General features: G+C 53.8%; 5 protein-coding genes across 5 annotated transcripts; all 5 read left to right on the top strand.

Moving 5' to 3' along the window:
- Positions 1 to 2,455: 2,455 nt before the first annotated feature.
- Positions 2,456 to 6,856, top strand: JKF63_07593 (uncharacterized protein; the record flags this gene model as incomplete). Its single annotated transcript, XM_067903529.1, has 1 exon — positions 2,456 to 6,856. The coding sequence occupies one exon, from the start codon at positions 2,456 to 2,458 to the stop codon at positions 6,854 to 6,856; it is 4,401 nt and encodes a 1,466-aa protein (XP_067759961.1).
- Positions 6,857 to 10,130: 3,274 nt separating this feature from the next.
- Positions 10,131 to 12,608, top strand: JKF63_07592 (uncharacterized protein; the record flags this gene model as incomplete). The annotated part of the gene is made up of 1 exon (XM_067903528.1): positions 10,131 to 12,608. The coding sequence occupies one exon, from the start codon at positions 10,131 to 10,133 to the stop codon at positions 12,606 to 12,608; it is 2,478 nt and encodes an 825-aa protein (XP_067759960.1).
- A 1,098-nt stretch (positions 12,609 to 13,706) lies between these two features.
- Positions 13,707 to 14,186, top strand: JKF63_07591 (uncharacterized protein; the record flags this gene model as incomplete). The annotated part of the gene is made up of 1 exon (XM_067903527.1): positions 13,707 to 14,186. One exon carries the CDS (start codon positions 13,707 to 13,709, stop codon positions 14,184 to 14,186), a length of 480 nt encoding a protein of 159 aa, XP_067759959.1.
- A 2,133-nt stretch (positions 14,187 to 16,319) lies between these two features.
- JKF63_07590 (uncharacterized protein) lies at positions 16,320 to 17,822 on the top strand (the record flags this gene model as incomplete). The annotated part of the gene is made up of 1 exon (XM_067903526.1): positions 16,320 to 17,822. One exon carries the CDS (start codon positions 16,320 to 16,322, stop codon positions 17,820 to 17,822), a length of 1,503 nt encoding a protein of 500 aa, XP_067759958.1.
- Positions 17,823 to 19,211: 1,389 nt separating this feature from the next.
- On the top strand, positions 19,212 to 21,800 carry JKF63_07589 (uncharacterized protein; the record flags this gene model as incomplete). The annotated part of the gene is made up of 1 exon (XM_067903525.1): positions 19,212 to 21,800. The coding sequence occupies one exon, from the start codon at positions 19,212 to 19,214 to the stop codon at positions 21,798 to 21,800; it is 2,589 nt and encodes an 862-aa protein (XP_067759957.1).
- Positions 21,801 to 25,741: the final 3,941 nt, after the last annotated feature.

Genomic DNA, 25,741 nt, shown 5'->3' with positions numbered 1-25,741 from the left:
TCTGTGCATTCGTTCGTCTTTTTGCCGAAATGACTGGTCTTGTTTTTTTTTTTTGGGGGGACGGGGCAGGGCGGTGACGCAAGGGTTATTTGCTAGATGTGATTGCGTAAAGGTTCCTATGGTACATTTGTTTGTGGGAAAAGCTCGGCGTACCCTGGCTCTCATAGGGGCAGTGATATGAAGACAACGTTGGGCACGAATCTCGGGTTGGTGGGTGTATCAGGGTTCTTGGTATCGAAGGGTTTGTAAGTGAGGAAGGTCCTGATGGGGGGCTTTTCCGCATGTCACCACCCCTTTCCCTCCTTCGATTCACAAAGTCAATTGATGAGGATTTTCTGGACTCATCGCTGGTGTCGGGGTGGTGGTGCTTTGATCGGTTGCAGGGAGATTGCGGATATGATATGTCTTTAAAGTCTGGGGGATTGCCTCTGTGACCCTTCGGAAAAAAAAGACGCTTCTGCCATCGAGGAGAGGCAACCCCACTCTATCAAGTCGGGATGTATTCACGGGTGGACTACAAAACAGGTAAAGCCGAGGCTTGCTTGCCAGTGCTTCTTTGGGTAGCCTCTTTTTTTCAGTTTTAGTCATTGAATCATGGCTGAGCAGCTGGGTATCTAACCGACAGAGGACCGTTTTCCCAGTACTTATCACGCCACCAGGCACAATCTACTGAGGGTGCGGGCCGAGGATATTGGTGGGCTATTGGTGGTGATGGTGGGTCACCTTTCCCTGGGCTCACCCAGTTTCGTGCCCACCTCCGCGTGCTTAGTTTTTTTTTCCGGGACGCATTTTAGGGGTTGCTGTGCTTTTGGCCTTTACGGGGTGAGATGAGGTGCTCGTGCGGTGGATTCTCAAGCCTACCGTGGTCTCGTGACAGATTCGCCACAATGATGTCGTGGTGGCATCCAGTAGCGGCGTCGCTGGTGATGTAAAAACACGCATACCCGACATAGGGTTTCTGCCGGAGGCAAGCTCATGGAGCAATAAGAGATGCACAAGTTGAGGTACACGTGTGTTTGACTGCACACACAGCGCGCACACGATGATAATATCTGTTTCTCTCTCTAAGACTCTAGAATAAGATGCCCCTTCACCGGGCTAGAGGGTCTTCCACAGCGAGGATAGCTACGAACCCTTTCAATTTGCTACTTTTGGTATCGACTTTGCTCTTGACTTCATGACAAAGAGCTTATATTAGTTCAGGTTGTTGTGTGTGTTCCCGTGTTCTGCTCGCTGAAGCACAAGGGGAGGGGCAATGCGGTCCTCTTCATGAAAATCAGAGAAGCAAGAACGTTTGTCGCATACTACCCGTTGCTATCATGGGAGTCATTGGTGTAGGTGTGCATGCTTTGACCATCTGTGACCTTATGGGGTAGCTCGGAAGGAAATGCCCTGGAGGGGTCAGAGGGCTGCTTTTCTTGTAGCAACGAGTATTGCGTAGTAACCTTTTCAAGATGGCTTTTACCTTCTCACACGGTTGCCCAATTGGACATACATACCCTTGTGTAGCTTCCAGTGTGACGAGATGGATTTAGTTAGAAACAGGCGTCTGGATCAGGACACTAGTGGTCAAGGTTAATGGTCCCCCTCAACAGTACGTCGTTTCTTTTTGCCGATGTGTAAATACATATTTATTCGTTGGAAACAAAACTGAGTGAATCCACTATATAACATCGAACGCATACTTTTCTTGCGTCAACGAGAGACACCGACATTCTGGCACTTGACGGGCGACGCAGCCTGAATTCTCGTTTCCGGGTCCTATATCTGATGTGCGGTGACTTCACTTTGTCAACAGGACTCGGGTACAACCACTGGCCCTGTTAAAAAAAAAGAATCCATTATTTTATTTGCTCTCATCTCCCACCCTACTTTCCACATAACCTTCTTTGGTTTAGTGCTCGATTTTCGTGTATTTTCTTCGGATGACAAACCACAGCTGCTCTCTTGAAATATCCACTCGCCAAGTGGCTTGAGAACCAACGCTGCCTTCAGCTGAACTTAACTGCAGCTCGTTGAAAAGGAGCGACATAGCCTTGGCTCATCATCATCTGTATATCGAGCCTTTCCGTTATATCTTTTTCCCCCGAGAGGCAAAGCGTTGTCGTATGCAATACTGACCGTGAAGGAGCATTGCTTTGACGGGCTACCCACACACACACAGAATCAAAAAACGCTGCTTTCTTCATCTTTCTACTGGAAAAGAGGAGGAGGCGGCGTTAGCGGGTGCAGCGCACCGGTGATCAAAGGATCCAGTTCCTTTTGGAGCTCTGAGCACTCTTTTGTTGTACTTGGAGACTTTGTTCGTACACACTTTTCAAGTTTGGTGTCTCGGTGAAGCATCTCGCTTTTTTCCTCCCTGGTGATTGCTAGAGTTAAGCGCATCGCCCCAGAAGGGGCCTAGTTAAAGATCCGTTAGTAGTGTGAGCTCTCGATTTAGCACTTGATCGACGGAATGCAACCCCACGAGAGCAGGGCACATTGTCAAAGCGCAGAGGTGAGCGAAGTTGACTCATACGCGACTCTGGCGCCTGCAAATGTGACACCAGCGCCGCAACAGATTTCCACCACACCAGGAATGGAACGGCTACCTGGTGTCGATGACGCCAGAAGACGTTCTTTCTCTATTTCTAAGCCGAATGGTAGCAGGGGTCCTGGAAGCAAGACTCTGGGTAGCGAAATCGCTGTTTCGCAGAGCAATCACCTATCTGGACGCAGTGATAAAGAGTATCGAACTGAAGGCACAGACTTTGACTGCAACAATTTGGGTGGTAATGATCAAGCTCGGCATTGCCCCACTTTAGTTAGCCGCTCATGCATCAAATCGGATGCTAGTGTCAAAACATTTGCCCTGCGACATCATCTTCCAGGGAATGGAGGTGCGAATGATGAGCAGGTCCAAGGAAATGTCGACAACGTCAAAAAATCAGTGTTCTCAGTTGATCGACCCGCCGCCTTCGATGACAGAACCCGTGTCTTTCACAATTTTCACGACCAGAATGTATCACAAACTGCAGCAGTGACTTGTTTGACAGAGGCTGAGGCAACAGTACCGTCAGCATTGTATAGTGAGATGGACGCTGGTGCAAAAAGATGTTCAGGTGAGTCAGAAAAGTTTATACCACCGTTGCGCCAGCAGCTCGGTTCTCTTTCTGAGGGAGAGAGGGCTTTGTGCCACCGAGGCTGCTTCACATCTTCCACAGCACTCATTGCTGGCCATACGTCGTCTCATAACTGCGTCCAAGTAGAGTTGCCGGGCACTGGCCGAGGGAGTACGCTAAAATCCGGAAATATTGAGGAAGCAAAAGTCTCGAGTTCTCACACCGCCTTTGTTTCCACGAGCCGCTTGTTGGATACAAGTGTAGTTACTGAGGATGCTACTCACAGCCGGAAGGTGGCCAGGGCTTTGAGAGAGATGCTGAGTATAAGTGACAGGGATTGCGCTGGTTTCTCCACAAGGCATGAGGGTGACGACTCTCCCAAAGCAAATAGCACGGCGGCTGTTGAAAATCCTGTTCATCGAAACATCGCAAGTAGAGTGGGTGACAATGATGGGTCCACTAGGGACACTCACTGTCTGTATGGTAATGAAAACCCTGGTGCACAAAGCAGCACAACACAGGAGGAATTGCATGCTCGCAGCGTGAGCAACGGTGCAGGAGGAGGAGGCGGGGGTCATTACAAGACAGACGGCCTAGGAGATGGACTTTGCTTTGCTAGTTATCGTGGTGAACTAGAGTGGCTACAGGTCCCTTCGTTGTTCTACCTGTTTGCCAACATCATAAAGTGGAATGAGCTGCAGCTGCAGCGTCGAGAATCTCAAGTTCATACCGAGGAGAGCCACTCCCGCTTAAGTAATGCGTCGTTCTCCCTTGTTTCAATTTGGACTCAAAATCGTGAGCGAGAGCTTCGCACACTTGAAGGTCGCATCAGTTTTGCTATCCACGAGCTGCAAGGGGTTTACTTGAACCCGTTGTTAGTGGGCTGGTCGAAGCCAAAGCTACGCTCACTTGTTGCAGATGTTGCGTCAATATGGGGGAAGAAAGGGCCATACAGTCCCGAGTTCAGCCGCGTTTCAGGACTCCTTTTCGACGCAATCTCTAAAGAGCAGTCTTGTCAGCTTCGCAGCACCTGTTTGCTTTCGGTTCGACAGTGGCTGGGAGACGCACAACACCGATGGACTGTGACGTGCCTCTTGATGACTTTACTGAGTATTTCGATTCTGTGCATAGCCTTTCTCACACAGTTTAGAGACACTCAGGTCATCCTCTGCATTGCGCTTTTGGTGTTGCTTGGCGTAGCGGCGGTTTTGATGAGCGTCATTGCATTGTTTGTATTGCATCACAACACATACGCAGATACAGCTGCCAAGTACTTCCGTGAGGAGGCCGTGCGCACAGCACAGCAGAAGATGGAAGAGGAGGAGCTGGAGGAAGAGGGAGGTGATGGCAGTATGGGGACGAACGGACACCTCGCTGCAGTGAGGGCGCATCGGAATGCAGCCGTCGGGGGTGGCAGGGGCGGTCACAGAGCTGGCGATAATCATGATATCATGGGTGCCGAAGATGAGTACATGGAGAATGAAATCTCTCTGGCGGTGCGCAACCTGCGAGCCCTGACCGAGGGTAGAACCCACCCAGATCCTCACGCCCCACCCTACCACTCTCCGTCGAATCAGCCTCAGAATGGAAAGCGTGGCGGCGGCAGAACAGGATACAGCTTCTTTGATGGGATAGCGCTGGGGGACGAGAACGATGCTTCCCTCAACAGCCGTTCTTTGCAGACGTGCGATCCAAGCAGAAAGCAAATTGAAAGGAACCCTGTAAAATCGGCCTATTTGGGTTGTGTGACCTTCGAGCAGAAGCAGCGCACACAAATAGGGCACCACCATGCTCACGTGGCCCACGAGCGCGTAAGGCCACCAGAGGGGTTACACTCTGGAGGGCACACAATGCAGAACGGCACCGATGACACCACTGGGGTGCAGGGAAGGAGGACCCTCGACGATAGCTGCGTTATCGGCAACGAGGATCAGCTCGCTCGGGGAGTTCGCGAGGGCCACAATATTATGGGGCCTGTGGAACAGCGTCTACCGAGATCGATAGACTTGCGAGAGAATGTCAACGTCACAGTGGTGGTGTTCTGCAGTAACGTGGGTGTCCTTTCTCAAGTGGCGCCGTCGCTGTGGGAGCGCAATTTTATGGTGCTGTGCGTCACCAACTTTGATGCGCTTGTTACCGCGGTGCAGCAGCACTCCGAGCGCTGCAGGGTGATTCTAATTTGTGCTCTGGACGTAGCGGAGGGATCTCCAGCCCTAGGGACGGCGCTTTTATGGCGTAGTGTAGAGAATAGACCCGTCTTCTTTTTCTCTTTCTCGCCGACGGGGTACCCTGCCAGTGTGCCCTTATCCGCACGTCTGCTCGTGCCGTTTTCCCTCACTGTACTGAACACCCTATATCTGGTTGGCATCGGTGTGGGTGCGGATCTGGGCTGCATCTCATTCCCAGCGCTTCTTCAAGGAGGGGGGGGGGAGGCGAGGGAGGAGGAGCAACGGCAGGACCCGTCTCCGTCGCAGCCTTTTCAAGTTCCACCATACACGCTCGGCCGCCGTCTTGGCGGAGGTGCCTTTGGTAACGTGTTCGAGGCAGAAATGGAACATACTGGTGCGAAATGCGCAGTGAAGCGGATGTATTTGAAGGAGGACTCAGCCCAGGATGAAGAGCAACAGGTTCAACCAGGCAGCAGCGGGGGTGCTGGGGCCCGTGCAATGGGTAGCAGCTCCCTTACAACCGGTGTAAGCAGCACCACACCGTCTCCCGGGGGGGAGGCGGCGGGGACGACGGAGAAAGAGATGATGTGTGAAGAAACCAGCGAGGTTGGAACACAACTGCGCGAAATCGCCCAAGAGGTGGAAATTATGAGTTCACTGCAGCATCCCAACATTGTGCGTTACTACTACTGCGAACGTGATGACAACTGCATCTCTATCTTCATGGAGCTCTGCACCGGCGGCTCGCTGAGATCTTTGATTCACAGCGGAAAACTGGTGAACCCACCGGAGATCAAGCTGCTGCTGCGAGAGATCATCAGTGCGGTTTCGTACTTACACAACATGCGTATTGTACACCGCGACTTGAAACCGGACAACGTCCTTTTCCGCCAGGGTCACATCAAGATCACGGACTTCGGCACGGCTGTACACAAGCACGGGGGGGACCTGCGACTTCTCAAAGGCACGTTCGCCTACATGGCTCCTGAAATATTAGTTGGGGACCCGTACGGGCGTGCTTGTGATGTCTGGTCTATTGGTTGCATCGCCGCTGAGGTGCTCTCGGTGGAGTTGCCGCAGCACGCGTTGGGTCTTCCAGAAATGTGCGAGTACTACCGCGCCATGGGTGAGAACAGTGAGTTGCCTATTGAATGCGACGTACCGGGTGTACGCGATTTCCTCCTCGCCTGCCTGCAGCGCAATCCCAACGAGCGCAGCACAGCAGCAGAGCTTTTCTACCACCCCATCCTTCAACCCCGAGACACCTCCATTCATGCTTGGATGGTGGAGGTGGTCGCGCGTCACCGTCGCACGCAACGCCACCAGCAGCAGCAAACGTTTCACCGCAATGGCCTTAGCGGTCGCACGGGTACCGGGGCCAGCGGCGCCGGTGGTGGAAACCACCACGCCAGCTCCAAAACACTGAATAATAGCGGGGGCGTGGAGGGAGCGCATATTGGTGAGGGTTTCGACCTCCACTCCGACGGTGGAGACGCCGAATCGCTCGACTCGTCACAGCTGATGGGACAGCCACCACCGCCTGACTCAGAACTTACCGCATCGGCTAGGACAGAGCGAAGCTGTTGATGTGTTCATAGAAAAATGTCGTCATCGCGCGTTTTGTTCGTGTGATTTGGGAAGGGTAGGGGGGGGGAGTGGGCGAGAATGTGTTGGGGGGAGGGGAGGGGAGGGGAGGGGGGGGAACGTCTCTCCCGTTCCCCCCCCCTCTCCTTTTTTTTTTACGACTTGATCACTACGACATTGAAATCGGGCGAGCGCGGCAATTCCTTCACGTTGCCAACGGTGACACTTGTTGAGGTGTGCAGCTGCTCCGTTGTTTCGTGTTCTCCTCTCTTTTTTTTTCCTGTTTTTCACTTTTTCTCGTCCCACCCACTCACCCTCATTTCTCCCCCCTTTCATCGAGAGAACAGAAAGAGCCAATTAAACAAAAACGTACACATTTTTTTTCTCTCCATATTTTCTGCGGTTTTGTACCAGATTCATCGAGCGGCCCCCCCCCCCCCTTCCCTCTACTCCACTCCACTCCACTCCACTCCACTCCTCCATCTTTTTCTTTTCCCCCTCCTTTCTTCCTTCTCGATTCGTACTTCACTTTGTTGTGCGTGTTTCACTGAGTGGGTGTGCACGTGCATGTGTCTGTGTGTTACACTTACCCCCCGCTTCACCCCACATGTTTTCTCTCTTCCCCTCCCCCCCTCCCGCCCCTTCGCCTTGCTCTTCTGGTTCTTTTTTTTTTCGCTCTGCTGTGTTGCTTCGCTTCACCATCCCTTACTTTTTCTCTGGTCTCCGTTTAACCACTTTCTTGTTACCTCTCCTCTTTCAAACACTCTCCCCCCAACTCTTTCGTGGTGCGAAGTGTCGGTGTGCACAACCCGTCTTGCCAGGTTTGAACTTTGTTGTCTACATGCTTCTCCCTCCCTTCCTATCTCCTCCTTGTGTTATTCCGTCCCCCCCCCCTTCCTGTTCTGTGAGGCCTCCTCTTTCTTTTTTCCCCCAGTGGGGTTTCTCAAGTTGTTGACCACACGCACACCTGGGAGGGGGATATGCGATGCTACTCTTCGGCTCTCTCTGTGTGTGCGTGTGTGTGTGTGTGTATGGCTTGCGTTCATCATCTCCTGGTCAACACCCTTTGCGTGTGTGTGTGTGTGTGTCTTCCCCTTCCCCCCTACTCCACCCCCTCGCGTGTAAGCGGCTCGGAGCTGACCATCGGTCTCCATCCACAACACTTCAAATTTGCGCATTTTTAGGTTTTCCTGCGCCTGTTGGGCGTAGCGTGATGTTTTTATCTCCTCATTGCAACGATTTTCACTTCTCCACTCAACACACACACACACACACACACACAGGCATGCACACAAACACAGGTGTGCACTTTCACCCGCATGTGGGTTTTGATCCTGTCAGGAGTCTTTTCTGACCTGGCGCCCCCCCCCTCTTTCTCCCCCTTTAGTGGACCGCTCTGCTCAAAGTGATGTTCCCCCCCCTCCTCCTCCCTTCATATGTTTTTCTCTGGTCTCTTGTCCCCTTCCGCGCCCCCTCCCCTTTCCTCCATTTGCATTGTTGGGTGTTTGCACGAGCATTTTCTCTAACCCCCTCTTTTTTTTTTGTTATTTTGGTGCATTCGAAGCGCCTCTCCATTGTTCCCCGTTTTCTTTTTCACTTTCTCTCCTCCCCGCTTTATTTCACTTCTTTTGCCCCCCCATCCACTCCTTGAACTCTTTAACTCACCCCCTATTTCTGTTTTACTTCCCCCCTCCCCCTCCTCCCCTCCTCCCCCTCCCCCTCCTCCTCCTCCTTCCCTCTTGAAAAAAACAAAACAACAACGACGATAACAACAAAGGCAGTGTTTTGTGAGACCCTCCCCCCCCTTCACCTCCTCTTTCTCCAGCGTATCTTTTTTCTTTTTGTTCCCTGGCGCTCTGCTATTCGTCGTTCCACATTTAACATCGCTGTGTGTGTGCGTGTGTGTATGTCTGTGTGTGCGTGTGTGTGCGCTGGATTTGGAGACAGACAGATCTGTTCTGATGGCTGCGTGAGTCATTGCTAGAACGCGTGTTTGCCCACTGCTCATTTCTTTTATGATATCTTCACACTGGGGGATTGACATGGGCCGGTGATGACACCGGTGCGTAGAGTGGCGTGTGGGTTTGTGTGTAGCACATGCACACCATGACTGAATGAGCCCACATAACAGGGTGGGGTGGCTGTGGGGTGGGGGGAATTCGTCTCGGTGTTCACGGCCATTTTTTTTTTCGTGGTGATGGTTCTGAGTGCTGTTTTTTGTTGTTGGTCGCCCGTTTGGTATTTGTCTCTGATCCTAGATCTGTATATATATATATATATATATACAGACATGTGCGTCTGCTGCTGCTCCTCCTCAGGACTGCTCTTTCTTTGAAGGCATCTTCCATCTATTCCTCACGGCCTCACTCTTCCCCCCCCTTTTCTCCCCTTTTCATATGGGGTAGCTCGCTTTCTATCGGATGTATGTGTGAGTGCCTGTCTATGTATGTGTGTATGTGTATGTGTATGTGTATGTGTGTGTGTGTCTGTGTTCCCACCCTTCCTCCTGCTCCTCCAATATGGACAAGCACCATTCGCAGAATAATAATGATTGTTTAGAAAAACAAAACAAAACAAAACATACATTGTGGGTATGCAATAAAGAACGTTTTCTGTGTTCTTGGGTGTGTGCATATGTGTTTATATGTGTGTGTGTGTATATATATATATATATATCTGTGTTTATGTATGTTTTTTTTTGCTTGTTTTACCTGCTGCTGCACTACTAAATTTCCTTCCTTCCTCCCCCTCCCCCCTCCCCCTCCCTTTCTGGCAGAGGCAGACCAGCTCCCTCTTCCCCCACCTTCCCCTTCCCGTGTATCGGGCGTCTTTCTGTCTGCTTCCTCCTCTGTGGAATTCGGAACGTTGCCCTAGACTTCCAGGCTGATATCATCTTCCCCATGGCGTCGTTTTCCCCTCCTTTGATATCTCCACTACACACAGCCGGCTGCGCCTCCTCTTTTTTTTTTGTGTCTTGAGCGTCTCACTGCATCTTTCCCACCCATTCACCCATCCACACTCTTCCTCCTCTTTCTTCTCCCCCCCTCTTCTCCCCCCTCTTCTCCCTCTTTTTTGTTGTTGTTTATTTGCTCACGAAATCACAGTTGGTACTGGTGGCTCTGTTTTTCTCCTTAACAGTGTTCATCCCCCCTCCCCTCCCACCCCTCCTCCCCCCCAAAACAACAACAACAACAACATCGGGGACGTACACGGAATGTCTTATTTCACTAGCGCGACTGCCGCCGGCAGTGGGTACGGGTCATTGGGTGTAGAAGATATGCAATGGGCCAGTGCGAGAGGGCTGGAAGGTACTGCTGAGAGGAAGCCTTCTATGAAGCCGTACTCCGGGTCCACAGGGTTGATGCCGTTCCTTCGCCACGGGGGGGGTGATGCGGTGGTTGCGACGACAGCGCCACGGCCAACCGGATCCGTGATGTTTCCGACCGCCGATCTTGTGGGTAGGAGCGCCTTTCTGTTCGGCCTCCTTCAGTCTGATCATCTGGTGCATGATGTGCACGATGCCATCGCCGTCCTCAAGAAGGTGGCTGCTGACAATACGGAAGATGTCGATGCGAAGAGCCTCACGGCGGGCGGTTTGAGCAGTGGCGAGGGGGAAGCCCTTTCAGCTGTGTTTTACTTTCCTGCTCGCCCCCCCAGCCCCGACATGCCGTGGCGCCCCATCTACGGTGGTGCGGTACTCCTGTGCGTCTTTGACACCCTGGAGGCTGCACAGCGGGCGATTGTCCGCGTTGACGGAGTCGTACTGAACAAGATGAAAACAGAGGTGCGAGCCTCTGCATCGACGGCTTCGACAGTCCGAGTACCTTCACCGCATCTCGTCCTCCGTCCGGCCAGGGAGTTCGTGCTGGGGCCAGAGAATACGGAAAAGGCGTTGCTTACGTACCTCACCACGCCACGACTAGTGGACTTGCTGATGCGTCGCCAGCGAATGCAGAAACCGCACGAGGGGGTGGTAGGCGACGCCGAGCAGCGTAGCGCCATGGAGTCGTACGCGCGATCGAACTTGCCACCGGGGTATCTGTGCGGTTCCGCCGCCCGTCTTTACGCTGCCATTCTGAGCCAGCAAAGTCCCTACGCAGTGGACTGGGCGGCAGCACGTGTGGCAATGTCCCGGGGGGACGGCGTCGTGGTGCCGGAGCTGAGCGTTGTAGAGCCGTGGGCTTGCGGCGGGGATGAGAAGTACACCCCTGAGAGAGGCGTTGCTACCTCCGCAGCCGGCTCACCACCCGCCGACAGTGTTGCACCACATTTGATGCAGGGAGCAGACATTGAGCGGCGCAGGCGCGCGAGCGTCGTATGCGGTGATGGCTACGTTCCAATGACACTTCAGGAAGAGGAGTACTGTCGACGATACGGTGCAGGTTCGCCGATCCGTGCGGGCAGCAACCGTACTCGCAGCGGTAGTGTGGAGAGACTGACGGAGCTGATGCCATTTCGAATCTCCCTTTATCATGGCGCGCGAGGTGTTATGCGTGGTGTTTCGTGGTTCTGGCGCCGCGCGTACGAGAGGCTGGGCCGCAAGGAAACGGCGCTGATCGGTGGCCTCGGCGGTCTTCCAGTGGCACCAGTTGATCCGCGCGCGCCGCTGCAAGCGCCTTCTGGGCAGGCGGACGTCTCCCATCAAGCACCGCTCACGGCGTTAAGGGCTGATCTGAGCCGGAGGCAAGGCTTGTACGAACCCCCGCGTGCGCGACACCGTCCAGAGGGTCTCGGGTCTGGCAGTGGTGTGCACGGCATCTGTGAAAATGGAGGTGGTGGTGGTGGTGGTGGGAAGCCCATCATGATTCCCCGCTACAATGCAATCGGGTCTGCGCTGTCGTGGCTTCCGGGGTTCCACCACGTCGCACCGCTCTTCGTCACGGGCGTCTTCCCTCTGGGCGGCTCCGCGCTGCCGCTGGAGCAGCGGCAGCAGCGTCGTCGTGTGCGTGAAGAGAGTGGTGGCTTAGAAAGTTCCTCGTGGGGCGGGAAAGAGGCGCAGTTGTACAGCATCGCGTCAGTCAATGCGCAGGCCAGGCGGGATGGTAGCCAGGACTGCTCAATTTTTTCTTCCCACCACGCGCGCATGCCGGCACCGTTCTCGGACAGCGCAACACGGAGTGGTGCCCCTCCCCAGCGAGGGGAGTCGCTGAGGCAGCCGTTTCCGGCCTTTTCCCCATCATCGCCGCTGTATTCAACAGACGACACGTCGCAGACATCATCTTCACGAGTGCTCCGCCAGAGCTCGCGCCTGTCAACGCCGATGATCTCCTCTATTGCCCCAAGTCAGTCCCACATGCCTCTTCACGACAGCAGTCTCGCGTCGTGTGGTGAGAGTGCATCAACGTCACTGCACCGGAAGCCGGAGGCTGCTGGGGCGTACGACTCTATCGTTGCTTCATCGCGAGGGAACCGCAATTATATTCGCGTCGTTAGCGTCCAAACAGATAGTGGTGGGTCTAGCGCCGTTCGCAAAGGGCAAGGTGCTTGCAGTCACACGTCGCCTGCAGCAGGTTCACCCAATGAGTACACTGCACTGCGATCTGGTGACACGGGACTCAGCGGCACACTTGCAGGTGAGCTTCGGGCCTTCGGTGGGGGTGCTGCGGCCGGGCCGATTGGCAATACCAATGGCCAGAGCGAGATGATGCGTTTGACCGGCGCTGTGACTACGGCTGATGGCAACTGCGAGAGGAAATCTAGTTCCTCCGCATCACGCCGTAGAGTAGAGTTTAGCCTTCCCGACGAGACGCAGTAGCCAGCCCCCCTCTCCCCCTCCCTCCTCCCTCCCTGCGCTTGAGAGGGTTCTGTGTTGGTGTTTGTGTGTGTATACAGAGTGCGTTCTGAGCCCTGTAAAAACAGGGGTTGTGGGTGGTGGTGATGGTGTGAGTGGGTCAGTGGGATAGGGGAACGCGGTAACAGTTGGGATGCCGAGAGAAGCATGGATTAGTCACGACCGACCCTCCCCTTTTTTTTTTAGATGCTAGCGTGTCAATGTGTGTTCTCTCATTGTGTTCTACATGAGCTGAGGTGCAGCTTGGTTGTTGTTTTCTCTCGTGGGAAGGGGGAGGGAGGGGAGAGGCATTTTTCTTCTTTTGGCGTGTTGTGTGTTTGTTGTGTGTGGGGTGGGGTGGGGTGGGGTGGGGGTGGTGGGGGGGGGGCCGTACTTGATGTGTCTGGCCTGTAAGTACGTGTATCCATGAACATGTCTCTCTCTTTGTGTGTGCGCATTAGGTGATGGAGTTGTGGGAAGACGTCACCCACCACCACCACTCACTAAAGCGCCCCCCCCCCTCCCCCCCGCCTTCCCACCTCCACCTCCACCTCACGTGCTCCCCGTGTGCATCATTCCTTGTGCTTGTTGTCGTGTGAGTATCCGTCCCCGCGTCCAGTGCATCCTTCACGCCTTGTCGAATGCACTGGTCTCTTCACTTCTTCTTACCCCGCAATATGTTTTCATCGAACGGAGCCCACCGACACCGCTGTCTCCCCCTGCCCCTCCCCTCCCCATCCTAATTGTCTCTCAAACAAAAATAGTAAACATGTCAAAGCGCGATGCCCCCTCTCTCCCCTCCCCTCCCCCTCCCCAGGCCCTGTCTTTCCTCGTCCTTCAGCGCGGCCCCTGTGCTGTCTTTCCTTACTTCTTCAGCCTCCACCAGATCACTTCTGTACGAGAGCGAGTAGGCAAGCCTGATTCCTTCCCCCTCTTCCCCTCTTCCCCTTCTCTTCTTTCCAGTTCCTGCTGCGCCTCTCGCCCCCTTCGCCATTCGTCCACAGCATAGTCACTCCCCTTCCTCCTTCCCCTCCCCCCCCAAAGCACAACACCAAAAGCTCATTTACTTGAATCCAGGAGAAAATGCCGAACGTCATCGTCACTTGCACCTTCAACCCCCCGTCAGTCTCCATCCATGGGGCCAGCATCCGCCAAGACACGATCGATGCTCTTCAGCGCGCCCTGCCGAAGCAGACGACGACTAGTCCGCCGACCTATGCCCCCAGCGGGTCTGCGAAGCTTCTCCTGACAAACGGCACCGGCACCGGCGAGATGCCGTCTGACTCACCAAACCACGAGGCTGGCGGTGCGACACAGGATACACAGCGGAGCGTCGTCCCGCAACAAAAGTTTACTGAGGTGTCCTTCCGCGGAGATGGTGGGGAGCACAAGGTCTGGCACTTTGACCTTGTTCAGCACTACTGCGACCAGAACGGTCGTGCTATGATTTCTCTGGTTATTATCGAGGCACTGGAGGAGGAGGGCTTTGCGCTGTGCGGCACGCACGCGATTACAACGGATACGGGGAAGGACGTTACACGGCTTCTCTTCGCACGTGCATAAACAAAGGAACCACGCCTTACATACGTACACCACCACCATCACCACGAGGACCAAAAAAGGGACGACAACCGCGACCCCCTCCCCCTCCCCCTCCCCAAACACGCAGACACAAAGCCACCCCACTCTCTCTGTCTCTCTTTCTCTCCCCCCTCCCTCCCTCCTCCTTCCTCTCTCTCTCTTCCTTTTCTCATCTACGATATGAGTGCGCATGTACAATAAATACAACAGAATGCAGGTCAGCGTCGTTTGTATCAACGATACTTAGCAAAATATGTGTGTGTGTGTGTGTGTGGTGCGTCGACCTTTTTTTGTTTTCTATCATGTTCGTATTTTCCAAATTTTTTTTTTTGGGGGGTGCGCGTGTGTGTGCGTGTGCGCTTTTTTTCCCCCTTCTTGTATATATGTATATATATATAAATATACTGATTTAGATTCATATCTGTATATCTATCTATATATATATATTTATGTACATTTGTATGTATTTATTTATATATTTCTCTCCCCTCCCTTCCCCTCCCTTCCCCTCCCTTCCCCTCCCTTCCCCTACCCATCCCTCTTCTCATCACCACCACCCCTCCTCCCCTTCCCCTTCCTCTCCCTCCGCCTCATTGCATAAGTTGTAAAAAAAAAATGTGCGCTCGAACATCTTTTCTTTTTCACTTTTCGTATCCCCGGATTATCTCAAGGTGTGTGTGTGTGTGTGGTGGTGGTGGTGGTGGTGATGCTGAGGGGGTGGATGCCTTTATATATATATATATACATATGTATATCTTATATATATATACACAGAGGGGGGGGGGGGAGGGGAGGGGAAGAGATCAAATCTGAAAAAAATATTTATTTTTGTCTTGCAATTGCACTGAGGTGGCGGGTGAAAAAAACAAGGGAAAAAGAAAACAACAAAAAGAAAAAAAGATTTCTGTGTGTGTGTGTGCGTGTGTGTGTGTGTGGCCACATCGCCTTATTTTCCTCCTCCCCCCAAAACACACACACACACACACACACACACACACGAAAACCAAAATGGGGAAAAAGCAACAACAAAGAGGAGCATCCATGAATGCAGCAACCGGTGCACCAGAGGGATGTTTACGGGAGGGGGGAGATAAAAGAAGTGAGCCAGCCGCTGCGTTATCTGCATTTGGAAAGCTCTCCTCCCTCCCTTCCTTCCTTCCTTCCTTTTAATTATTTATTATTATTGCGTTGATGAATACTTTCCGTTATGTAGAGTACGCACAACGTGCACTGGGACGGCTTCTCCTTACATTTTTTTTTCTCTCTTCTTCTCGATGTCCTCATCCCCTCCATCCCCTCCATCCCTTCATCCCTCTTTTCCTTCACCACCAGTACAGGCGGAACTCCCGCGTTTCACATTCCATCAGAAAAGAGGGAGTGTCTCCACGAAGGGAAGGAAGGGGAGGGGAGGGGGGAGGGGGGAGACCATAAACTCTCCATTTGTTTTTTGTTTTTCACCCAGACGGGAATATTTTCTCATCATCATAAACGCGGGTCGCTGTGGCTTTTCCTCTTTTCCTCTCCACTTCTCGCCTACCTCTGCCCAGCCTGCTTGCGACCCACTGACGCATACATCGTTATGGTGTGTCGGGCATGCACACACCAAAACCCTCAAACGTGGTTTCGGTCAACGCATCTTCTTCTAGGAAAGCAAGGAAGACATCGATAGCATTTGCCCTCCCTCCCTGCCTCTCTCTCTCTCTCCCCCTATTTCTTCACTTCCCTCTCTGCCTCACTCTCCCCTTCATCTCTACTTTTCACCGCCGCCGCCAGGATTGAGTCTCTCTCCTTCACGGTTTTGAATGTCTTTCTCGTTCGAAGATTTTCTTTAAATCTCCTCTTCCCCACATTTCCCCTCTTCCCATTCTTCCATTGTCCCTCCCTCCCCGCCTCCACATACATACATACACAGGAGAGAGAGAGAGAGGGGGCGGGGGAGGGGAGAAGAGGACTTTGACAGTCACCGCCACCGCAAGCCCTCTTATACAGGCTCGAGCAACATCACATCGCTGCTTAAGCGGTGCCTCACTTTTCTCATCTTCTGCCTTTTTGCTTTAATTATCAATTTTTTTTTTGCGGGGATCTTTTTTTTTTTTTTCTCACCTGTATCCTTCGATGATGAAGCCGCGCACATCTGGAGGCTCTCGTCGGGCCGCTGCGTATGGCACGGATAGACGCTCACTCGAGACGGCCCTTGCGGCCTCTTCTCTGCTTCTGTGGCTCCCCTACTCTCTGGCAGCAGTGTATGTGGCGTACTGCAGTGCGTTTATATCGGAGGAGCCCTTCACTGGAAGCACTAGTGCGTTGCCCGACGCCGGCGGCGGCGGCGGCGGCAGTGTTGCGCTCTCGGCAGCCAGGGGCGACGCAGGGTTTTCGACGTCGTTTGCGTCCACTGGAGTGTCGTTTGCCGCATCGCCGGTGCCGTCCATAGCGACAACCAGCGACGGTGGCGGCGCCATGAGGGGGTTCACGGAGGCACAGCCCCGTTATGGTTCCGTCTACTACTACATTTTCCCACATGGTTTTGACATCGCAGTATTTGCGCCGCTGCTGTTGCGCGTCTTGTACTTCAGTGCAGCAGCAATTCTCGTCACGCATTACCTCTCCGTGCACAAGTACAACGGCGGTGAGTACTTGATGGCTATGGCGTGGGCACTTGGGACGTTCAGCGGGTACGGATGGCTGTACTCATCGGCCGGGTTGGTGTTGCCGTCGTCGTCGTCGTCGTCCTCCTCCTCCCGCAGCGCCAGCGCCGGGGCGCAGATGATGCCGTCCGCGGCACCACCGTCGTGGCTGTGGCTGGTGGTGTCCCTGCTCACGGGCCTCTTCAGCGGCATTCTGTGCAAGGTGAAAGACATTGTAGACGGTAAAATTGCCCGTGATACACATCTTTTTCCGCTGAACGATCACCATGACAGGATCGTCAAGGGCGCAGAGGTGTTGCGCACTGCTCGCGCCAATGAAGACGAGGATCGCAGCGATGGCGGCACCGGATCTATTTCAGCCGCAGGTGGAGAGCCTGCGTCCATTCCCCTCTCCAGGGTTCCACGGTATCGACGTATTCGCATGTCGACCTCCCATCATCTTGTGAGCCTCGGTCATCGACTCTACATGGTTGTGCCCTTCTGCACTGGCCAGTGGTTTTCATTTATTTTGCATAACGGGTGGCGTGGCATCATCGTGGAGAACGGCACGATATTGCTTTCCCTTGGATTGGTGGGGTACACAATGCTGAGCTACAAGTTTCTGAAGCGTCAGGTGTTACGCGTCTCAGGTCGTGTGACCCGCTCGGCTGCGGCGTGCAGCCGAAAACGTCACAGCAAACGCCTTTTGCAGCAACAAGGCAGCGGCGCCCTTGTCTCGGAGGAAAAGGCACTAGAGGAGCTCAACAATACGGATCTTCTCGAGGACGTTGGTGAGATGGCGGTTGTCGATGTCATTGATCTCATCTCCAAATTGTTCACCACGTCTTTTGGAGTTGTTGTGCTGGTCGTAGTGGGCCTCAACCTCTTCATGACAACTCTCTGCATCCCATTTCTGAAAGCGCTCTTCAAACTCAACGCGCTGGTCAGCGGTGTAGGTATCGTGATTGAACTCATCATCTACGAAGTGGCGTGATGTGGACTTGTGTAGAGAGAGGGGGAGGGGGAGGGAGGGGAGGGAGGGGAGGGGGAGGGTCTACCGATACCTCCCCCTCCCCTTGAAAAAAAAGGCACACAGATTACATTCAACCACATGGGGCATCTCTTCTCCCCCTCTCCCCCCTCTCCCCCTCTTTCTCTGTTTTCCCCCCCCCCCCTTTGTGACGCTCAGGGAGCAAACCTCGGGATTATTCGCAACCGAGCATCATCGGGCTCTATTTTTCTATTCCTGGGAGGGAGGGGAGGGCGACGCTCGAGACACACCTGCCTGGCGCCTTGTCGCCTCCCCCCTCCCTCCTCCTTCCCTCCTTGCCATTGTCTGTGATGAGTGTGTTGCTCAATTTTTTTCCCCACTGTTCTCTCTTAGGGATGATCCAAACACACACACACACACGTCTGCACCAACGGGTTTTCACTTCGAATGCAATACAAATATAAATCAGGCATGCCCGAAAAGAAATGACTCCATTGGCGGCGGGGCGGGGCGGGGATGGAGGAGGAGGATGAGAACAAAAAAAAGAGACTGAGGTTACGTGACCTGAGCCATTTCCATAACGAGTGGAGGGGAGTGAGAAAAAAAAACAGCATGGTACTGCGGTGTACTCCCCCCCCTCCTCCTCTGCCCCCAGCAATGCCATACACAAGTGCAGTCGTGGGCCGCCACTTCTCCGGCCTCCTCCTTTCCTCCTGCTCTCTCTCTCTGACTCTATGTCTTGTCAGCGATGCGCAGCAAAACTTCTTCACAGGGAGAAGGGAGTGTGTGTATCGGTGACCCACCCGCTCTCTCTCTCCCCCCCTCCCCTCCCCCCCAATCATTCATCTGCGGTTTACTTCCCCCCTTCCCCTCCTCCCCCCCTCTTCGTTTCCTTTTTTTTTCCAAGTCGATCTCTGGGCCACTGATTCTCATTATCCGTGGAGGAGGACGAGGCTTTCCCGCACACGAAAAACCCTCTAAAATATCTGAGAACAAGAAGGGGAAAAAGCAAAGAAAAAAGAAGGCGGCACGAGGGGCACACATCTCCCCTCTCTCCTTCCCTCCTTCCTTTTTCTCTCCTCCTCCTCCTCTGCTGTTGCTCAACGTCTTTTCGTGAGGAGGCACGCACATCCAGCTAGCCAGCGACACCATCCGCAAGTACACGAGGAGGTTTTGATCAGCACAGATATAACCGGAGCACACACAAAAAAAAACAGAGAAAAGAGAGGGAAGAGACCGAAGGCGCCGAGGCCCTTAACTGATCGGCGAGCCGATTTTGTGAAGCTATTGCCGTGTGTGTGTGTGTGTGTGTGTGTGTGTGTGTGTGTGGAGGGGGGGGGAGAAGGGAGAGAGTACACGTTGACCAGCAAACAGAACGTGGGCGGGAGAGAAATGTCTAACGGTTTTCTACCCAGCGTGCAAGCAGGTTCGACGGCGGCGCTCAGCCCCGCACCCACTACTTCAACTTCTAGTGGTGCCACCTCAACCTTCGTCAAGGTATACTGCGGCGACGATGAGTGTGTGCCGCTCAGCAAGCAATGCACTGGCGGCGTCTTCCAGGGCATCCTCGCTGATCTTGCGAACCGCGTCAGCAAACGCAACTTGAGAGTGCAGCGTGGAGAGAGTGTTCGACGGGCGACCGCCGCCAGTGCTGCTGCGGCCGACGCTGCAGTCCACCTTGCGCCGGCCGTACCGTGCAACAGCGGTGGTGAGTACAGTGGCCGGGCGACGCCCCCAGCGACAGAGAATCAAGCGGTTACTGCAGGGATCTGTGATGAGGCAGCCGTGAGGGGTGGGGTGATGGATCCGAAGAAGAGACAACTCGCTCCGTCGATGTCAAAGCCCTCATCGCCTGTGCCGACATCAAAAGGTGTTGCCTCGGATGGGGGGTCCACAGTCTCTTCCTACTCTACCGCCATGTCACTCACCGCCGCTGCAGCCGTGACATCAGCAAGCGACCCAGTTGCAGGTGTGGATGATGTTCGCATGGCGCGTAGTGTCGAGTATCGCCGTGCGGAGTTGCTCCCGCTGAGCTTCGTACGTGACATCACGTCAAACAGCAAGGTGATAGCATTATACAAGCAACACCTTCAGCTTCAGGAGCAGGTTCGGCGCTATCAACTCGAGCAAGAGCAGCTACAGAAGCAGGCTGACGAGGACGAGGCCTCCGCCGCCGTGACGGCTCCCAAGAAGGAAGGCGCTGCCGCAGACGCCGCACACAATCAGAGCACTGCGAATCGCGCAGATGTGGAGTCACGCAAGGCACAAACAACTAAAGCCTCTCCTCGGCGGCGCGGGATGGCAGGTGGTGGTGGGGGCCGTGGCGCCAGCAATGCGTCTGGCAACCGTGGCGCACCTTCGGGAAACGCTGCGACGATATCCCCGGTTGCTGCTGCGGCGTTGAGCTCACAGGCCCGCGCACTGCTCTGGACAACTTTGCGGAACACCATTCCTTTCTTGGGCGTGCTGACGATGCCCGCTCACACCACCATGGAGCCCCTCGTTAGTCTGTCAACGTTTACACCGGCTAATGGGACAAGCGCCGCCGCCGCCGCCGCGGCTGCTGCTGCTTCGAGGCCGGCGCCCTCGGCAACACCAACGCCATCGGCAACAGGTTTGGTTTCGGCGGCCACAGCCGTCTGCAGCGGCTCATATGTGCTGCTGGGATGCCGTGAGCGACCGCGCGAAGCAGCTCCTGCGGCCGACAGATCATCAGTGCTTCCTGCCCTGGTTTCACCATCGGCGCTCATTGCGCCCCCCGTCATTGGCGGAGCTGCCGCGCATGCAAGTATGTTGGCTGTGGAGCAACTGGTGGAGCAGGCACGCGAGGCATCAGTGGCGCGGCTGCCGCTTCTCTCTGCGGAGGTGGCGTCTCTCAACAACAATTTTATTCCCGTCACTCCGGTCAGCACCGGTGAGGCTACAAAGAGGTCACCACGAAAGCCTCGCGGACACGCGAAGGATACATCCCTACAGCAGATGCCACATCCGTCGCTGCCGATGCGCTGCACGCTGCAGCCCGGCACCAACCGCGTCGTGTCCATGGCGCCTCCGCTTCCCGAGGACATCGCCGCCGGTTACGGTGCTGCAAGGCTAGTGACAAAGTCCCTCACGAAACCTCCTGCGGAGGAAAGCGAAGCTGGGGACAACTCCAGAGCACATGCGGGTGCTCGCGCCAGGAATGGGGCTGCTAAAGGCAGCATCCACGTTCCATCTAGTCGCGCACGTTCACGTTTATTGGAGTTGACGGCCCAGCGTTCTGCGGCCGCCGCAGGTGCCTCTGCAGCTGGCAGCCCGGAAGGCGCGGGGTACAGCAGCAGCAAGGTTGCGTCGTTAGCGGGCTCTTCGAGGAGCGGAAGGTGTATAAGCAGTGCTAGTCCCTCCTCCAACAAAGACGGCGTCAACGGTAGCGAGGTGGAAGCCCCAACGGGGGCACAACCTCCATCGGCTCCTGCTTCCAACGGCTCCAGTCCTCCCCCTGGCTCGTCCTCTGCGAATTCGGGCGTGGGATCGAGTGGGCACTCACCCGCGGAGGCAGTGCAACCTCCAAGCGAAGCGGACCCATCCATCCCCCTCTCCGCCGCTGTCGTAGCTCGTCTGATGCCTTCCACTCGGTTTACTGTGCAGCTCTCCACTTGCTCTGTAGCTCTGAATGCACCACCGCGACAAGCAGCGGGATCTAATGGGGCCGATGCCACATTTGTCAATCCCGCTGGGGCAGGGGACACCTCCCCAGACGAACTGGGTTTGACTTTTGACGGTCTGGATGTGCTCTGGCACGGACCCAACGGCGAGGAGGCGTTGCTGCAGTGGGTGCTGGACGAGTACTCGATTCTACTTAAGCAGCGTATAGCGGTCGCTATGGTGCAATGGACGTCCATGGCGCGCGCCGGTGACAGTAGTGCCGGCGCTGTCGGCGGGTCTTCGTCCAAGGCAGGTAAGACGCGTGGACGAGTTTCCCCTGAGCGTCAACTGGCATAGGGTTGTGTGCATTTGCTGTCGTTGCAAGGCATGTGCGGTTACGTGCACAGAAGAGCTAGAGCATCACTCCTTTCGTTTGCCTCTCATGAGGCTTCTATTATATATATATAGTTATAAATATGTATATGTATATATTTATATATATTTATAAATATTTATATATGTTTTTTTTTTTTGATGTGTGTCTCCGCGCACTTCTCATGGCGATCCTGTGTTTCTTCTCTTGCATATGGATGCCCTTCCCCCCCCCTTTTTTTCCTTCTTCGGATGTGCTGCGCTTAGCTCCCTTTTATTTCCCTGTGAATGTGTGCCCACCACCCATACATGTATATACATATATATATATACATACGTGCATGTGTGTGTGTGTGTAGATCTGTAGCTCTATATGTATTTCTGTATATACATGTATGCCTATATATGTATATACATTTTGTGGTCCTTGTTTTCTTCCCCCCTTTTTCCTTATAGAGCGTAGGGCTGGTCTTCTTTTGCCGTTGCTTTCAAGGAAGGCGCGCGCGTGGGCCTACCGCTTACTCCCGCCGCCGCCGCCGCCGCCCCCTTTCTCCGATGTATGAACGACTCCTCGTGGAGGTAAGACAACATATACCCAAAGTTTCACAGACAGACAGACAGACAGACACACACATATATATATGTACATATAGCGTGTGTACGTATACATATATGTATAGCATATGTACGTACACATGTATATGTGTGTCGTTTGTTATTTGTACTCCCTTCTTTTCCCATGCACACGTTTGTGGTCTGTAGTGGACTCGAAAACAACAGCAACAACAACAAAATACAGCGAGTTTTATTTTTTTTTGCTGATAAAGTTCTCTCCTCTCCTCTCATTGTGTGTGTGTGTGTGTATACACACATCGTACCGGTGTACATGTTTTTTTTCCCCGCGCTCGCTCGCTCGCTCGCTAGGACTCCCCCCTTCTGTTCGTCCCCCCCCTCTCTCCCACGTTCCAATCTCTCTCTCTCTCTACTCCCCGGCTTTTGCCTTCTTTGTTTTTCTTATTCCGTCCTTTCGGCCCACAACACCTGCGTAACGCCCTCGTACATATTTGCGCTTCCGAGAAGCTGTGCTTCCTCCATCCCCCCAAATCTACAAGTCCCAATTTGGAGCGGCATCTGCGAAAAAGAACACAAATCGATTCTGCGTCACGCTCATCCTCTTTTATTTGTTTATATAAATGGCTCACACGACCCCCTGCCGGGTGTCGATGTTCTTCATGACTATCCAAAGCGCACATCTGTTTGATGTGTTGCTGACGCGCACTGGAATCGAAATTTGGAGTGCGTAGGGTCTCTCTGTGTGTGTGCGTGTGTGTGCGCCGGGTTTGGAGACAGACAGATCTGTTTTTGATGGCTGCGTGAGTCATTGCTAGAACGCGTGTTTGCCCACTGCTCATTTCTTTTATGATATCGTCACACTGGGGGATTGACATGGGCCGGTGATGACACCGGTGCGTAGAGTGGCGTGTGGGTTTGTGTGTAGCACATGCACACCATGACTGAATGAGCCCACATAACAGGGTGGGGGTGGGGGGCACATCGATTGTTGTTTTTTTTTCTTCCGCTCCGGCTGCGTAGACGTCGCAGTTGAGACGGTGACACTTAAGGGGAGGGAAGGGGAGGGTAGACGGGAGAGAGAGAGGGATGCAAGTCGTGAGTACAAAGGACTCTCCCCCCTCTCCCCTCCCCTCCTCCCCCCCCTCCCCCCCCTGCTGCTGCTGAGTGAATACACAGACACACGCACACAAAAGAACTTAGGCATATGTATTCTATATAGATACTACAGATGTGGAGGGAGGAGAGCATGGCCGACCCTCCCTCCCTCCCTCCCTCCCTCCCCCCCTCCCATACCGAAGTGTGTGTGTGTGTCTTCGTGGCATATGTGGCGCATGTTGGGTCTGCTTTTTTGACCGTAAGCGATAGGGACGCTCGCCACGAGGTGTATGTGTGCATCAGGCATGGGGTCTTACTTCCGTTTGCCCGGGGGAGGGGGGGACAAAGAAGGCATAAACGACAAATCATGATCAGCACAGCTTGTTACGGGCTTGTGTTTCAGGAACACCCTCCCCATTCTCCTCTCCATTCCTCTCTCCTTGGTTTTGGTGAATATGAATATGTGTGTGCAACACACACACACACACACACACACACACACTGGGACGCACCTGCGCCACGCATACACGCAAACGGAGGCTGAGAAAAAAACCCACCACTCGTCTTCCTCTCGCCCGCCTTCTCTGCTCACTTTCCTTCATTTGGGTACCTCGTACCATTGAATAAAAAAAAAGAAACGGTGCACGCTGACTGTACTCCTATACCGCTCCTGTTCGCGCGCGTCTCTCTCTCTCTCCCTTGGTGCGAATACCCTCCCCCTCCCTCCCTCCCCTTATCCCCCGCCCCCCTCCCTACACCCCTCTCCTGCTATTCATCATCATCTCACACCTTCCAGGTCAACAGGCGCTCTTCTTTTGTTTTTCTTGTGTGTCTTTTAGTATATTTCGTTAGGCATCACTGTAGCCCGTGGGGGAGAGGAGAGAGTGGGGGGATCTCTTTCTCTCTTTTTTTTTCTTCTCCCTGACCTTTGTGTTACAACGGTCGAGACGCGTTGACCCCCCTCTCCTCTCTCCTCTCTCTTCCCCTCTCCCGTTTTGTACTGAGGCACTACTTTGTTTTTTTCTCCCCTTCTCATAGAGACACCGGAGAAGACCCCCTCCCTCCCTCCCCCCCCAAAAAAAAAGACTACGCAAGACACAGATTTCTCCCTTCTCCCCCCTTTTTTTCCTGTGTTATATATATATATATATAGCGAGAGGGGAGTGGGAGAGGTTTTGGAAGGAGGTGTGTTGTGAAGAGGTGGATACATATATATATATATACACATATATATATGTATATTCTTGGGTTTTTTTGGTGGCTCTCCTCCTCCTCTTTTTGTTTTACTGTTTCTCTTTCATTATCTTTGTATTTATGTGTCGAGTGAGGTAGTACCCCCTTTTTTTCCTGGATGCTGGGCTCCGCCACACTCCCCCTCCCTCTCTCTCCTTCCCGCTTGCCTTCCCCCTTATCAGCCTATCCAATTTTACCCAAGAATTCCCATTTCGTTATCACTTCGTAGAGTTTCTCACCAAAAAACAACAAAACAGAGAGAGAAGTGCGGCCCCTCCCCCCCCCCCCCCCACTCCCTCATTCCCCCTCACTCCCTCATTCCCCCTCACTCCTCCTCCTTCTCTACTACCCCCTTTTTTTTTGCGTCTTTTGGTGTTTTGGTGCTTCTCTCTTCTTCCTCTTTCTCCCCACCCCTCCCCGCCCCCCGCTTTCTTCAGGGTGCTGGTGATTTCCTGCGTCGTTGTCTTCTCTTACCCCCCCCTCCCCCCTCCCTTTTTCCCCTTCTTTTTATTATTACTTTCTATTTCCCTTGTTTGCTCGCTTGTATTTAGTGCTCAGGTGTGTGTGTGTGTGTGTGCGTGTGTCTCCGCTACCCCATCAAGGGGGCAGGAATATCTATAGTCAAGCAAGCAAGCGAGAGAGAGAGAGAGAGAGGTGGGGTGAAGGAGGAGGAGGAGTGTGTATGTTTGTGAGTGTGTGTAAAGGGGAATAGACAGCGAGAAAAAACCGAAGCGGGATAGTAAAAGGCTTCTCCCCCTTTTTTTCTCCACCCCTCTCTCCCCTTCTCTCCCTCTCTCTCCCCCTCTCTCCCCTTCTCTCCCCCTCTCTCCCCCTCTCCCCCTCTCTCTACCTTCCTTTTCTTCGCTTGCTGCTGTGCGGTCTCTCTGTCTGTCTCTCTGTCTGTCTCTCTGTTGTGTCTGTGTGTGTTTCTGTTTCTTTTTTTTTTGTTTTCGTGTCGTGTTCTTCCGCTGTGAGGCGGGGGGTTGGTGGTGGTCATTATTCAACTGCACACGTTCATCCCGCGT

The sequence above is a fragment of the Porcisia hertigi genome, chromosome 2 (genome assembly GCF_017918235.1).
Source record: "Porcisia hertigi strain C119 chromosome 2, whole genome shotgun sequence".
Lineage (NCBI taxonomy): Eukaryota > Euglenozoa > Kinetoplastea > Trypanosomatida > Trypanosomatidae > Porcisia > Porcisia hertigi.
Note: the sequence above shows the minus strand (reverse complement) of the source record. Positions and strands in the feature narration are given on the sequence as shown.